Source organism: Trichosurus vulpecula, chromosome 5 (assembly GCF_011100635.1).
Source record: "Trichosurus vulpecula isolate mTriVul1 chromosome 5, mTriVul1.pri, whole genome shotgun sequence".
NCBI classification, from domain to species: domain Eukaryota; kingdom Metazoa; phylum Chordata; class Mammalia; order Diprotodontia; family Phalangeridae; genus Trichosurus; species Trichosurus vulpecula.
The window spans coordinates 152,045,805-152,060,822 of record NC_050577.1 but is presented as its reverse complement, the minus strand read 5'-3'; the positions used below and the strand labels follow the sequence as shown (position 1 = coordinate 152,060,822).

Genomic DNA, 15,018 nt, shown 5'->3' with positions numbered 1-15,018 from the left:
AGAATGACCCAGAGCGCAGACTGAAACAATTTTTGTTGGAAGTGGCCAATGGAGGACTTTGTTTTGCTTGACTATACATGTTCTTAACAGGCTATGTTTTTCTTGTTGTCTCAATGAGGGAATGGAAAAGGGGTGGGGTGGGGAAGGGGTGTTGGGCAGCACAGGGGAAGGGCAGGAGGAAAAGAATATAAACATTAAAAATTAAATTTAAAAAAAAAGACCTATGTTCAAATCCTGTGTTTAGACTATATATATATGTGTGTGTGTGTGTGTGTGTGTGTGTGTGTGTGTGTGTGTGTATGTATGTATGTATATATGACCCTGGTAAGTCATTTAACCTCTCTTGACCTCAGTTCTTCATTTATAAAACGAAGGATTAGACTAGCCAGCTTCTAAGGTCCTGCTAGCTCTAAATCTATACTCTTAAGATCCTATGATTGTTTCTGCTTTTTCTTTGTATCCCTTGCACTTAAGTACAATACCTGGTACTTGATAAGTGCTTGCTAATTGAACTGACTGTTGCATAAAATTTACTCCACTATGAGTTTACACAGGTGAATTAGGGAATAATTATTTAAGCCAGTAGGTGAAAACTCATCATTTAACGTGACATGAAGATTAATCACTAGCTGATATCCTAACTGATGTAATTAAGACAATATGGGGTTCCTGCTTCAAAGTCTTATAATCTATTTATACCAAACACTTAGGCAAAGAAAATAGGCTAACAAAAGGATTATCAACTAAAGTATCCAAAAATGTAAATCCTAACTTCTGTTCCTTTTAGACTAAGATCCTAGATAAGACGTCATGAAGAGGAGAAAATAGATAGCTTGTACAAATTATGGTACAAGATCATCTGGGTACACGAGAAAAATGAAAATGTTAATAGTGAGAAAATGTTTTTTGTATGCTTTCGACAATCTAAACTGACCTGTTAACTTCTGTGTGTGTATAGATACAGATACAGATATTTACTCTACTCTTCCCTTGAACTCTCATCCAATAATTACATAATTGTTATTTATGCACAGATTTGCTATCTTATCAGCTAACATCAGGGCTGATGAATTTGTCAGAATTTTAATAATATAGCAATAGACTTTGCCAGAACAGTAGCAGAGATTCTAAAAAATTTGATGGTCTCTATTTTCACCACAATATACCCCTTTTCCCTTGCTCTCTCACACCCCTATTCAACTTTTTTCATGTAGGTTCCATATTATTAAGAATTTTAAAATGTGCTATTTTTAAAAAGGTATTTGCATGACTATTACCCTCTTATATCCTATTACCCTCTAAGGATAAAATTTAATCACAACTTGAAAACCGATCAAACACAAGAAACATCCAGAATTAGTATTCCTGAGTGTGACAAGAATGGAATAGAAAAAAATTTATCTCTTCAATTTGTCTGAGATAGATATTTCTTACAGAGAACTCAAGAGGGAACACTATTTTTTATGTCATTTTTCTTGTCACCAAAGAAATTCCACTATTCTCATATCTTAATAAAATGCCTTGGTCTTCTATGAAGGGATGTGAAACAAAACTATCAAAACCTGATAAAATGGTGTTGAAAAGTTGCAATGTTTCTCCCCTTAGGAAAATTAACTTCTTTTGAAATAGTTATTTACTACATGAAATATCCCTCTTTAAATGAAACAACACTCCAAGACAATACTAATAAAAAATTGTAAAAGAGAATATTAATACTATCTATATTACATTCAAATCATACATTTCTCACCATTTTTTAATCATTATTAAAATTCATCAAGAAAAACATCCATTTGTTATTTACACAACTAAAATTAATATACACTGAACAAAATTATTCTGTAAGGACTTACCTTTTGGTAATAATTTGACTTCTCCGTTCTCTTTCTTTATTTCATTTATTACTTTATGCTTCTTTTTTTCTTTCTGCTTCTCTTTGTCTCTCTCTTTAATTTTGTCTTTGATTTTATCTGTGGGGGAAAAACTGTTCATGTTAAAAACAGTTACAGAAAATAGATACCTAAAGAACACAATAATTTTATCTTTCTAAGTAAAAAATAAAGAAAACAAAATTAAAATGTATTAGAAGTTCAGAAAGAAAGGGTTATCAAAAAAATACCAATTTGTTTGATTCTATAACATTAAATGATACATCCTAAGAAAGATTTTTCTCTTTATTCTTTATGTATGGTAGTGATCACTATTCTGAATTAATATTTCTGTGCCATAATTATAAGAAATTATAATACATTTCTGTACCTGCAGAACTTACAGTAACCTGATATATCCTAAAGTTTCTTTTTTATTAAACTAGATGTTAATTGTTTCTGTATCAGTAGTAAAGTACACAAAAATACCAATTATATAAGTTATTTTAGATAATTAAAAAAAGCAAACAGCCAATTCACAGAACAAAGAACATCTTTCTAGACTAGTACAACTATGTTTCAGTCCCGTTTGCTCCCGTACAAAGTTTATTTATATGTCATTGGGAGCACAATCATCATCAGCATATGACAGGTAGACTTCTTACTGGACAATCCTGTAGGCACAGGGCAACATAATGGAAGAACCTAGAGGGGCAGAATTAGATCACCCTCTTGGGCAGTGAGGAAGCATAGAGACAGTGATGTGAACTGTGGAGGTATCCTCTCCTATGTGTAAAACTAGCAAGGCATGCCTCACTCCTGTCTTAGTACATTCTGTTCACTAGCTACAGCACTACTACACTGTCTCAGGACACAGTTAGTGCCCCAAGGATGACATGTGTTGAGTCTAGGCTTTCAGGCTCATTGAAAGCTGCACAGCTGATCAGTGCCCTCTTAAGGCAACTTTTGTCCTTGGAAAGTTATTGGGGTAAGGAGCCAGCTATTTGGATATGAGATTCAATGCAACAAATATCTACTCGAGGCAGCACGGAATAGTGGAATAATAGCCCTTATTTACCATTAAAATCAGAACAATAATACCTGTCCCAGCTATTCTTCACAAGACTGATATGAGAAAAGGACTCTCTAGGAAAGTTACTTTACTTCTCTCAGTTTCAGTTTCCTCAATGGAAAAATGGGAATAACATCTACCTCAGAGAGTTGTATTGAAACCTCCTTTATGTGTTGTCTCCCCTATTAGAATGTGAGCTCCCTGAAAGCAGGAACTGTCTTATTTCTCTATTTGTAATTCTAGCACTTCACATATAAGGGCTTAATAAATGCTTTCTTCATTCATTCAAGTGAGATGATGTATGTAAACTTTACAAACTCTGAAGTATTATAGAAATATTATTAAAGCGTGCATTATTGTTATGTTATTTGCAAGGTGCTACATGAGGCACTAGCGGTTCAAAGGGCACTATAGGGGCATTCCATCTGATCATCATAAGGAGAGGGGTACACATATTTAAAGATCACTGATATACTGGAGAATGTATTATGTTCAAAGAGAGTCCAGGCAAAATGTTAAGTGTGAGGAAGGGTCCAAAGAAAGCTTCATGGAGGAGGCAACACCTAAGTAGAGTCTTGAATGGAAAGAGGGACTTGAGAAGGACTGGAAGTTACGGGGATCTGTTACAGTCAAAGGAGATGTCATGAGCTAAGACAAAGAAGATAGTACTATAAGAACAGGGGACAAAGAGTACTCCAATTTGAATGGAACCTATACTATGTGAAGATGGAGGACACGAGAAGGATAGAGAGTCCAAGGAGGACACTGACTTAAGACACACTGCTGAAAACAGAATGTGCTTGGCAACTAACTGAGCACAGGCAATAAGGCAGAGAAGAAGAATCAAAGATGACTCAGATCTTGAGCCTGTTAGAATATGAGCCCCTTAAAAGCATGGATTGTTTTTGTCTCTCCAGCACTTAGCACAGTGACTGGCACATGGCAAGCAATTAAAAAATGTTTACTGAGTAACTGAATAATTCGGAAAATGGTAGTACCATCAACAGAAATAGAAATTATGATATAAACAGGCATCTACTCCTTTTAAATGTCCCTGGGGGCAAGTAGACATGACGTGGTATAGAAAATAATGGACTTAGAGTCAGCAAGACCTGAGTTCAAATATGACATCAGATACTTACAAGTTGTGTGATCATGGACAAGCCAGTTAACCTGTCTGCCTCAGTTTCCTCAACTGTAAACTGGGGATAAAAACAGCACCTACCTCCCAGGGTTGTTATAAGGATCAAATAAGATCATAATCATAAAGCACTTATTACAGTGGTTGGTACATACTAAGTAATATATAAATGTTAAAACTCTATAAACGCTATTATTATTGTTATTATTTCTGCTGACCAGGTTAAAGTCTACCTGTGTTTTTGTTTGTTTTTGTTTTGTTCTGTTTGTTTCAAAAAATACAATTCTTAGGGGGGAAAAAAGACCCAATCCCATAGTTCTGCATTTGCCCTCTTTACCTACTAGGCAGCACTCTGGTATTGGTTCCAGAAACTGATTAATAAGGAGTACAAGGGCAAGGAAAACTCAAGTGCCTTCTCCTTCTCCTCCCCAGGAAACCAGCGACAAGCATTACTTACTTACTTACTTACACACACACACACACACACACACACACACACACACACACACACCAAGTACCAAAGGAAAGGCAGCTTGGCATAGTAAATGGCTGCCTCTGGGGTCAGAATGATCTGGGTTCAAGTCCTACTCCTGACATATGATGGAGATGTGACTAAGGGCAAAATAACAACCTTCTAAATGTCACAGGCTGCAATATATGATTGCAAATTACAGATTAGCTGTTCCCTCTATTTTTGGAGGGAGTTTCCAAGACCAGTTTTTTACAGTTGTCATTGGTAATAAAGAAAAATCCCAATGTATTTTTTTTGCTTTTTGCTGATTCTATTTTATTTAACAAAATGCCCACTTATCTAGCAGTTATACTTCTAGAAATCTTCCAAAACCCCTATTTAGAAGTAAGCTGAAACACCTCCAAGACCACCTGAACTAGCTCTGAATAAAGCCTATATGAGCTTTATCAATTTTTTTTCCAATAACAGAAAATGTGTGACAATTCTACACAATACAGATGAATGCTCAACTTGGCTGTAAGCCAGACTTTTGACAACATCAAACATCTGGGACCCTACTGTAAAATCAAAAGCCCTCTGAAAGTTAAGAAGTTGTCAATGAATCCTAATTCATTTGGGTGAAACCCTCTTTATCCTCACTCAACTGAATATAAATAAGGTCACTTAATTAAAAAAGACATATTGATAGCAATGAAAAGTGACATCTAACAGCAGAAAATAGAACTATAGATATGGTAAAGAATATCTCATAGAAACATTTTCTTTTAAAATGGTTAAAACTTCATGCATTTAAATATACAGAGATCCATAAAAGCTTCAGATATCCATAAAATTTCATTTACATGGAATACCGATTTTCTATAAGTTGTATAAGTAAGGTACTATTATATTTATTTTGGTTTCCACTAATCACTTTCAACCATATCTAGGATATAATGGCGGGGGGTGGGGGGAGCGAGGAGGAGCAGTGGGGCAGAAACAGCGAACATTAAACAGAGAGGGAGAATGAGGAACTGGAACAGATGAGAGGCATATATAGTAGTCTAGAGCCATTCAGTAAAGTAAATAACATACTTTATTATAACCTAAAGACTTCACTGTATTACAAAAGAATGTATTACAAAATGTTATTTTGTAATAACATAACTCTTACATTATCAATTAAATGTTAAATTATATTGTTCATAATATTTACTGAGGCAGGGAAATGTATAAAACATTTCAGAAATATTTCCAAACATTTTTTAACATTACCTGAAAATTTACTTAATTACAATATGTCAGTTTAATGTTTTCAACTCTAAAACATCTACATTCTATCCCATTCAACAATGACAAGAGATAAATATGGCTTTATCCTATTCTGTGCTAACACCCCACCAACTCCTTGCCAATCACCAACCAAGGGTTATTCCCACCACTTGCCTCTTCCACTTCTACGCAAAAGCTGATGAAGAGAGCTTGAAGGAATCTAAACAAGTGGACTGATTATGTCCATTGCAATGTTATATTGCTATATAATCTCTACTGGGTCCTCACTGTATCAAGACACTCCTCTTTAACTGATTTTGTATCTTATTTCCCCACAGAAGCTGTTTTAAACCTCCTCTTCTCAAACCTTCCAGATCACTCCATTCTCCGCACTCTGTAAATCACAACTCATACTTCGCTTGAAAAAAAAATCTAGGAATTTAATTCCCTCATCCTCTCCTAATCTAATAACTATTTGATATCATCCCCTGCTATTTGGTCTCTAATGAAGAAATGGTCCCTCTCATCAAGGCCAATGACTTTTACAAATATAATAATCCCATCCCTTTCCAGTCTTTAGGAAATTGGCCCCACTATCATCCCTTCCTTTCTCATCTCCCAGTCAATCTACTGGTTGCTTTCTTACTGCCTACAAACACAGACAAGTGCTCTCCACCCTCATATAACCTTCATTAGACACTAAGCCACCATCCTATATTCCTCTCCTCTTTCTCAGTTAAACTCCTAAATAAAGGTGTCTACACTGATTGACTCTACTTCCTCTTCTTTCACTATAATGGGGGTGGTGGAGTGGACGTGGGGGAGAGCTGTCAGAAGAACTGAAATGCAGGAGGGGACCAGGTTACCACAGACTTGGAATGCCAAAGAGATTAAACAATAGCAGTATACGATTATTATAATTTGAGGTCTGCAAGTGCTATTCCTCCTTTAGTTCTACTTTTCCTTATTAATCCTTCTGACATTCTATATATCTTATTCCTCCAGAAGAATTATTATTGTGCCTAAATCTATAAAGTGTCCCCTTGGTATTTTGATAGGCACAGCAATTAGGGGAATACTGACATTTCTATTATAATGGCATGGTCAGATATAAGCATTAAATACACTTTTAAACATTTAAGTCATTTTTTTTAAGGAATACTTTATAACTATTTATAAAGGTCTTTGAGTGTGTCTTAGTTGACTGACTCTCAGATATTTTGTGCATTTTGTAGTCATTTTAAATGACACTTGCCTTTCTACTATTTTATCTTGGATTTTATTGTTATATTGAAATGCTATTGTTTTTTACAAGTCTTTTTTATATCCTAGCACTCTGATGAAATTACTGTCACAATTTGTTTATTTTCTAGGATATAACATTATTCTTAATAGCAAAAAATTGAAAACAACTATCTAATGATTGTGAAATGGCTAAAACAGATTCTAATATACGAGTGAAATGGACTATTTATTGCACCCTAAGAAAGTTAAACTACAAAAAATACAAGGGAATATGGGAAGTGATACAGAATGAGAAAAACAGAACCAAATTTATAGATTTGGACAATAATTACATCGATAATAACTTCATCATAACCTAGACAAATATACAATTGGAAAAAGAAATAAGTTTAAAAGGGGGCACAAACAAAAATGATGATTTGTTACTACTTTGTTTAGGATAATACTTTAAAAATACGGTATATAAAGTCAACAATTTCATGAAAAATCATTCACAATTGTTTTAAAGCCCAAAACTTTGCTAGGAGTGGCAAAGCATCATAAGGTGGCAGTTTTCTATCAACATAAGGATGAATGGGTTCCTTTTTTTGGGGAAGGGAGAGTAGTAAACTTCTTTTCAAAGCAAGCGTTCAAGAAGATGCAGAAAGACTACTTGGTGATGTTGTCACTAAAATTTTTTTTTGAGCGTATAAAGCCTTCATGTTTCATATGTCCCAAAAAGCTTTTTTAAAAGACCTAAGTGCTCTGTAGCTTTATCACAGTTAAGTGCTAAACTCTCATCCTACATACATTCCGAAAAAGTCATTTTACATTTTGGTAGGCCAGAAATAAGTGAGAGCAAATCGAATTATACAAAAGTACACACACAGACACAAAGAGATAGTGCTCCTCTACAGTACTATTCTGATGCTTCACTGTAGCTTGAAGGTGACCCTAGATTTCAAAGACTATGCCAGCAGACAGCAGACTTTAGTAGCTTTACCAAGCTGGAAAAGCTTAAAGCACAGTCTGGTGAAAACCTTGGTATAGGTGCATTGTCCAAGGACCAGTCTAAGCTAGTTAACTTCTGAGACAGTCTTATCACCACATTGGCTACAGAAGATGGCTTTTTCAACTACAGCAACTCTACTAAACTGTAGAGGAGCTGAAATTTGAACTGGTGAAAAGGACACTGAAAAAGTCAGAGACCCTTCAAATACTGTATATGATACATATATATGTTATATGTGTATGTGTGTATATATCATTAATGGTTAGAGAAGTAACATTTTAAGAACAAAATGTTCAGATTTACATACAATAGTATTTTTGTACAGATAATTAGGTACAACAAAGGTCCTTATATAACAGAATTTTTTTACTTGATAAATGATAAAAATTTCATTATTAAAACTATAAGAATGCCTCTCCTTCCCCTGCCATTAATCACTGATGTAGGAGCTACCAAAGTCCCTGACAAGCCAGTTCATGTTACTGCCTTACTGCTATCCAGATTTTATTTTTCTACTCTATTACCTTTCACCAACTTCACAGAGAATGAGTTCTTAATAAGAAAAAAAAATTGAGTTGCAGGCCACCATAAGTACAACTTTGGTTTTATTACAGGACTATAGACTCAGACCTAGAAGTGACCTTAAAGGTCATTTAGTACAACCCCTCATTTCACTGATAAGAAAACTGAGACCTAGATGCAAAGTGATTTGTCCAAGGTCTCCAGATAGTTAAGTAGCAGGGCTGGAATTTAACCCAGGTCCCCTGACTCCAAATCAGTTCCATTATACTGCCTTCTATATATCAGTTAAATAGTCATTTGTGGCTGAAAACTAGAAGCCTACCTGCCACTTACAGAGAGCATGGTATAATAGAGAGCACATTTGGGTTCAAATTCCATCTCAGGAAATTATTAGCTAAGAGATCCCAGTCAAGACATTTAACCTCATATCCTCATCAGTAAAATGAGGAGTTGGCCTTTCTGATCTCAGTGATCCATTCTAGTTCTAGAGCTATGACCCTATGGTCAAACCTGAGTCATATGTTTTTTTAAGGCAGCATGAAAAAGTACATAGAGTGGGGGGCTTGGGAGTCAAGAATACTGGAGTTCAAGAGACCAAGTCTCTTAACCACTCCATGTGTTTCAGTTGCCTCATCTATAAAATAAAAAGGTTAGATCTATTGGTCTCCAAAGTCCCTTCCAGTTCTAAATCTACAACTCTATGAATGCTTTTTCTAGGGTAGCTTGAGTCCAAAGTTCCAAAACTACCAACTACAAACTTTCAGAATGCTAGTGTTTGTAAAGCGGACACTATGTTACAATGAGTGGTCTAAACTATCTGTAACTGCCCATCAACTGGGGAAATATATGGGCATACTGTGACATATGAATGTAATATTATTTAGTGTACCAGAAAAACAGATGAGGAATTCAGAGAAACATGGGAAGAATCGTGTGAAGTGATGCTGAGTGAAACTAAACTATAGCATACATGATAGCTACCACAATATAAATGAAAAGAATAGTCAATAAACACTTATTAAGCATCTATGTGCCAGTCACTGTACTAAGCACAGGGGATACAAATAAGATAAAATAGTCTCTGCCCTCAAGGAACTTCTAATCTAACGGAAAAAACAATGCACAAAAGGAAGTTCAAAAGGTGAGGGAAAGGAAAGGGGAGAAGGAGTTGCCACAGGAATACCCCTTAGCTCTAGCAGCTCAAAACTAAGCAAAGCAGCTGGTAGGAAAAGAAGAGTTGGCTGGGAATTCTGAACTCTCTAAAGGGAAGCTTTGGAAGGAGTTTTTGTTCCACCCTCCAGCCCTCCAATCAGATGGGAAAGGCAACTGGGAGTAGAGATGTATAGAGGAAGCAATCTTCACATCAATGAGATTTCTGATGAAGAGCTTATGCTGGAGGAAGCATGACGTTCCAGGAGTGAAAACCAAGCAGAGCAGCTAGTAGGAAATGAAGTGGAAAAAACACTAGAAGCTAAACACTGTGTTTGTTCTCTGGAATCCAAACCTGGATTCAAATTCTGCTTCTAATGCTTACTGACTAGATGTCTTTAGTCAAGTCACTTAACCTCCCTGGGCCTCAGTTTTCTCATCTATAAAATGAAGGGTTTGGAGTGGTAACCTCTGAGGTCTCATAGTTCTAGAACTATGATCCCTATGATAACAACAAATCTTGGTCCCAGAGAAAAGAGATGAGGAAATAACCACCCACTCCTTTTGAGGATAAAGCAGAAGAAAGGGGCTGTGAAACATCATAAACACTGTCAAACAAGGTTAGCTGTGTTGCTTGGTTTTGCCTAATTGCTTTCATTTGTTAAAAAGGAAGGTTCATCGGGTAGTAAGAATTAGAGGCTGGAGCAATATGTCCAAAAATGACTGCTGTGAAAACAAAAAAGAATCAATAAAACTATCTTTAAAGAAGCCAGACATATCTTACCTTACTTTCTGACTGCTCATAGCTTTGCCAGATATACAATCAAATATTCTGATTTTTAAGAGATGGTCCTCAAGCCTATCTGATGCAATTTACTCTAAGTGTAAACTGAGATGGTGATATCAAAGGAGTTACTTTAATAAAAAATGTCTCTCCAACACAAGTATTCTACTTGCATTTTGAAACGAAAACTAAAATGAAAAGATCTTAATGATGCTATATTTATGTGGTGGAGGTTCCAACAAAACAATCACAGAATTTAGAGCTAAACTTCACATATTATATTTTCACAAAGAAATGTGATATACAATATATACTTCACTTGAAAATAACCACCCTATGGAATCACAATTCTACCATCATTTTTATATGTATTTTATAATATTGGTTGCAGGATGAGTTCGTTCTGAATAAATCTTTACAGCTTATCTGAGAAGTCTGCCAATGAGATGGCAGCATAGAATAGTCAAAAAACCACTAGCCTTGAGGTTTATGAGACCTGGCTTGTTATCTCTGACATCACGTTTCCTTATTTTTCAAATAAGCAGATCAGACTTCATGAACCCCAAGGCACATTTTAGCTGAGAATTTATTACTCTATGAAAATGACAAACTATTTAGAGATATTCTCATTGTATTTGGTTCTAACATAAACTGTAGCTATTCAGGATTTTATAATTAAGGTGTTACAACCTATTCCTTTTATTTTACTTTAAAACAACCAAATTCAGGGGTTCGAGGATAAGACAGTTATATATGAAATGCCAGGTAGTAATGTTCTTTGCTTTGCATAATTCATGCAAAAAAATTCTTCATGAAGATATATGAAGGAAGTTCAAATTATATGGCATTTTTTCTTACTATTCTGAAAAGATAGACTGCTTTGGCTAAAGTCTCTAGAACAGAAAGAGGAACAGAAGGTTGAAAACAATTCTGCGACAGTTAAGGATTTACTAATCCTAAATGACAGTACCAAGACTGTCTTGGGAAAATAAGATACAGGAAAAGCTGTTAAAAATACATGTCCAGATTGTGACATGATTTAAGAAGAGTAGTAGCTAGAAGAAAATAGCAAAACAAAAATGGGGGTGAGGAGAGATAAGACTTACAGAACACACACAAAAGCAGAGTAAACCTAGTAAAATAGGCCTAAAATAATTAGGTGTTCTTGACAGTTGTATGGTTATGAGTCTTGGCATATGGCATATTACAGTATATGAAGGGTTATGGAGATGTACATGGCAGGCATGAACAGGGTACAACATAATCTATATAAGAAACCTAAAAGAATTGGAGTAAAATATATCACTGGGGAAATGTATGAACAAAGATGTTGTGCTGGTCATCATATGGCAAGGGGTAGGGATAGCAGGGTGAATTAGCGTGGTGAATCAAGAACAGAAATCATTACCATTACCCAGGCTCTTATGGACAATCTGCAACCCTTCTAATTCTCATAGTTAACTCCAGAGAGAATAAACTAGCTCTACTGTAGCTTTTCTAGTTAATGGTAATTGCCTATGTGACCCTGGTGGTGCCACATAAATGGAAACATTATTGCTCTATACTTTTCCAGTAGCATTTTCTTAGCAACAATAAGCTAATAGTCTTAAAACATAGAAAAGTTATCTAAAGTCATTTTTAAACTAAACTGTCAACTACAAAATCCTTTCTGGACTTGAGTAATTTTCATTTAGCACAGTATCTTCAGTAACAAAAAAAAATTGAATATAATTTCATACTGTTAACTGGTATTGTATATACTGTCACAGAAATCTATTCACTATTCTAAATATTCAATTTAGAATTGTTTTTCAAAAGAAACATTTGTAAATACAAGTGGAGCTCAGGTATTAAAAAAACTTATAAACTCATAAGCATTACATGACACACACAAATAACATAAATTCAAGTAGGTACATTTAGAGAAATACAAATAAACTACTAAGAATTCAGGTGAGACAGAAATCACCATTTTGAGGGAGACAGTAGCATCAAAGAAACATTCATGGACAAAAAATTTTGACCTGGGTCTTTAAGAACAGGTAGGATTTCAAGACATATCACAGTAGAGGGCATAGGGAATACCAGGTATTGGGAATGGTACAAGAATCTATCGATATTCAAGAGATAGCAAGTTCCACTTTCTTTGAAATATGTAGAGTATGTGTGACAGAGGACAGAAACTGTTCTTATACCATGTACCAATCCGGACATGATATATGGACTAATCTTGGAATTAGGAGACCCGGACAACTAGTTACTCTTGGTAAACTGAAGTCCACCTGGCCCAAATGAACTTCATCCTCAGGTATAGAAGTATCTGTCAAATGTGACTGCTGAGCCATAGTCAATAACAACTTTTTAAATTTTTGATAACAGGACAAGTATTACAAAACTGATTAAGAACAAATACTGTAACACTGTACTGACTTTCAAAAAAGGTAAAGAGAACAGAGTCTGCAAACTATTGCCTGGAGAGCTTGACTTTGATTCCTGAGAAAATTCCTAGAAAGGATCAGAGATGATTGGTGAACAACCAGGAAAGAAATGATCATAAACAGACTTCATCAAGAACAGGTCATGCCAGACTAACCACATTTGTTTTTTGACAGATTTACTAAACTAGTAGATAAGGGGAATGTCGTGAATATAGTTTACAAAACTTCTGTTAAACTACTTCATACTATTCCTATTGAGAAAATGGACAGATATGAATTCCACAACAATAAAGTCAGATGAATTTAGAACTAGTTTGAGGAACCATGCTAAGAGCTTTTACAAATATCTCATTTGATCCTCACAACAATTCTGCAAGGTAGGTGCTATTATTACACCAATTTTACAACTGAGCAAACAAGCTAAAAGAGGTAAGTAACCTGATCCACATCACACAGCTATTAAATATCCTGGGGCACAATTTGAACTAAGGTCTACCTAACTCCTGATCCAGCTCCCTATCCACTGTGCCACCAGCTGCTTTGTTTGATGGCTAAATTCAAAAAATTGTTGCTACTGGTTTCATGTCAACGTGGCAGAAGATCTCCTATACCCGAAGGATCTATTTCTGGCCCTGTGCTATTTGACATTTTTTTACCAATGACTTGGACAAAGTCTGCTCAACAAATCTACAGATAACACACTGCACAATAAGAGTAAGGATCCAAAAGGATCTTGACAGACTAGAGCAAAAGCGTCATGGCTGGCTGCAAGCCAGCTGCAAAACTGAGAGTGAGGCCTGTACCAGATTAAAATGTGATTGCTAAATGTTCGACAAAATAAATAAAAATAAAAGATAAGATGATATAAATTTGTGGCATTCTGCATCAACATGTGGCCTCAGGGATCTATTTCTATTTGAGTTTGACACTTTGGGATAAACTTAGATAATATTCAATAGGGATTTGAAGTCTTACGCTTGGGTTAAAAAAAAATCCGCTTCAGAAGGACAAGATCTAGAGGATACAATTAAGACAGTAGTTTGTCTGAAAAAGAGCTAGAGGTTTTGGTGGACTACAAGCTCAATGTGACTGAGCAGTGTGAACCCAAAAAAAAACTAATGCAACCATGGGCTACTTTAAGAGGAACATAGCTTCCAAGAATAGAGATGTACGAGAGATAGCTCTGCTCTCATCAAACCATTTTCTGAAGTTCTGGCTGCTAGAGTTTATAAAAGACATTAATTAATATGACAGAAAGGGTCCAGAGAAGAGCAACTAAACAGTGAAGGAATTTGAGTCCATGGCAGATCAGCACAAGGTGAAAGAACCAGGGATGTTTAGCCTAGAGCCTCCAAGGGAGATATGATAGCCATCTTCAAGTATCTGAAAAGCTGTCACAAGAAAGAAGGATTATACTTGTTCTATTTAATGCCAGAGAGCACTCAGGAGCAACAGGTGGAAGTTGTAAAAAGAGCAAAGTTAAGGCTTAATACCAGGAAAAACTTCTTAATAACTAAAGCTGTCAAAAAACAGGAATTGCTGCCTGGTGGTCAGTTCCTCCTCCTTGAATGAATGAGTAAGTATTTATTAAGTGCTCACTATGGGCCAATAATTGTACTTAGCTCTGGAAACAGAAATATAAAATCAAAGGCATTCCTTGCCCTCAAGGAGCTTACATTCTAATTGGGAAAGATAACACATATAAGGAAGTAATGGTAAGTGAATTGGAAAGTCTAAAACAGATGGTTAATGAGGTCAATAGGGATATGAGAGTGACACATTCTTTCCAGTAGAAAATGAAGTAATGATTTGGTTATAGTTCTAGAAGTACAAAGTGGTGGGATGTGTAGAGGGTACTCACATCTCACATCCAGAAGGTAACAGGCAAGGTGGTCCAGATGTAGGGTGTCCCAAAAGTCTTAGTGCAGTTTTAAATTATTAATGCTTACACTGTGATTAGGGTTAGGATTAAAGTCTATAACAACACTAAGATTTTTGGGACACCCTATATAATGGTTCACACAAGGTGCTCACCAATCAGGAAACTGGGGCCCTGAGCCAGAAGTTACTATTTTTTTGCTTCAT

At 35.6% G+C, this 15,018-nt stretch overlaps 1 protein-coding gene across 1 annotated transcript in view; it reads right to left on the bottom strand.

Moving 5' to 3' along the window:
* The window catches only part of RSBN1L (round spermatid basic protein 1 like), a 90,925-nt gene that overhangs the window by 51,421 nt on the left and 24,486 nt on the right, over positions 1-15,018 (bottom strand). The window contains exon 2 of the mRNA XM_036759717.1: positions 1,854-1,970. Within this exon, the coding sequence (XP_036615612.1) occupies positions 1,854-1,970 (117 nt within the window). The remainder of the gene's footprint in view (positions 1-1,853; positions 1,971-15,018) is intronic.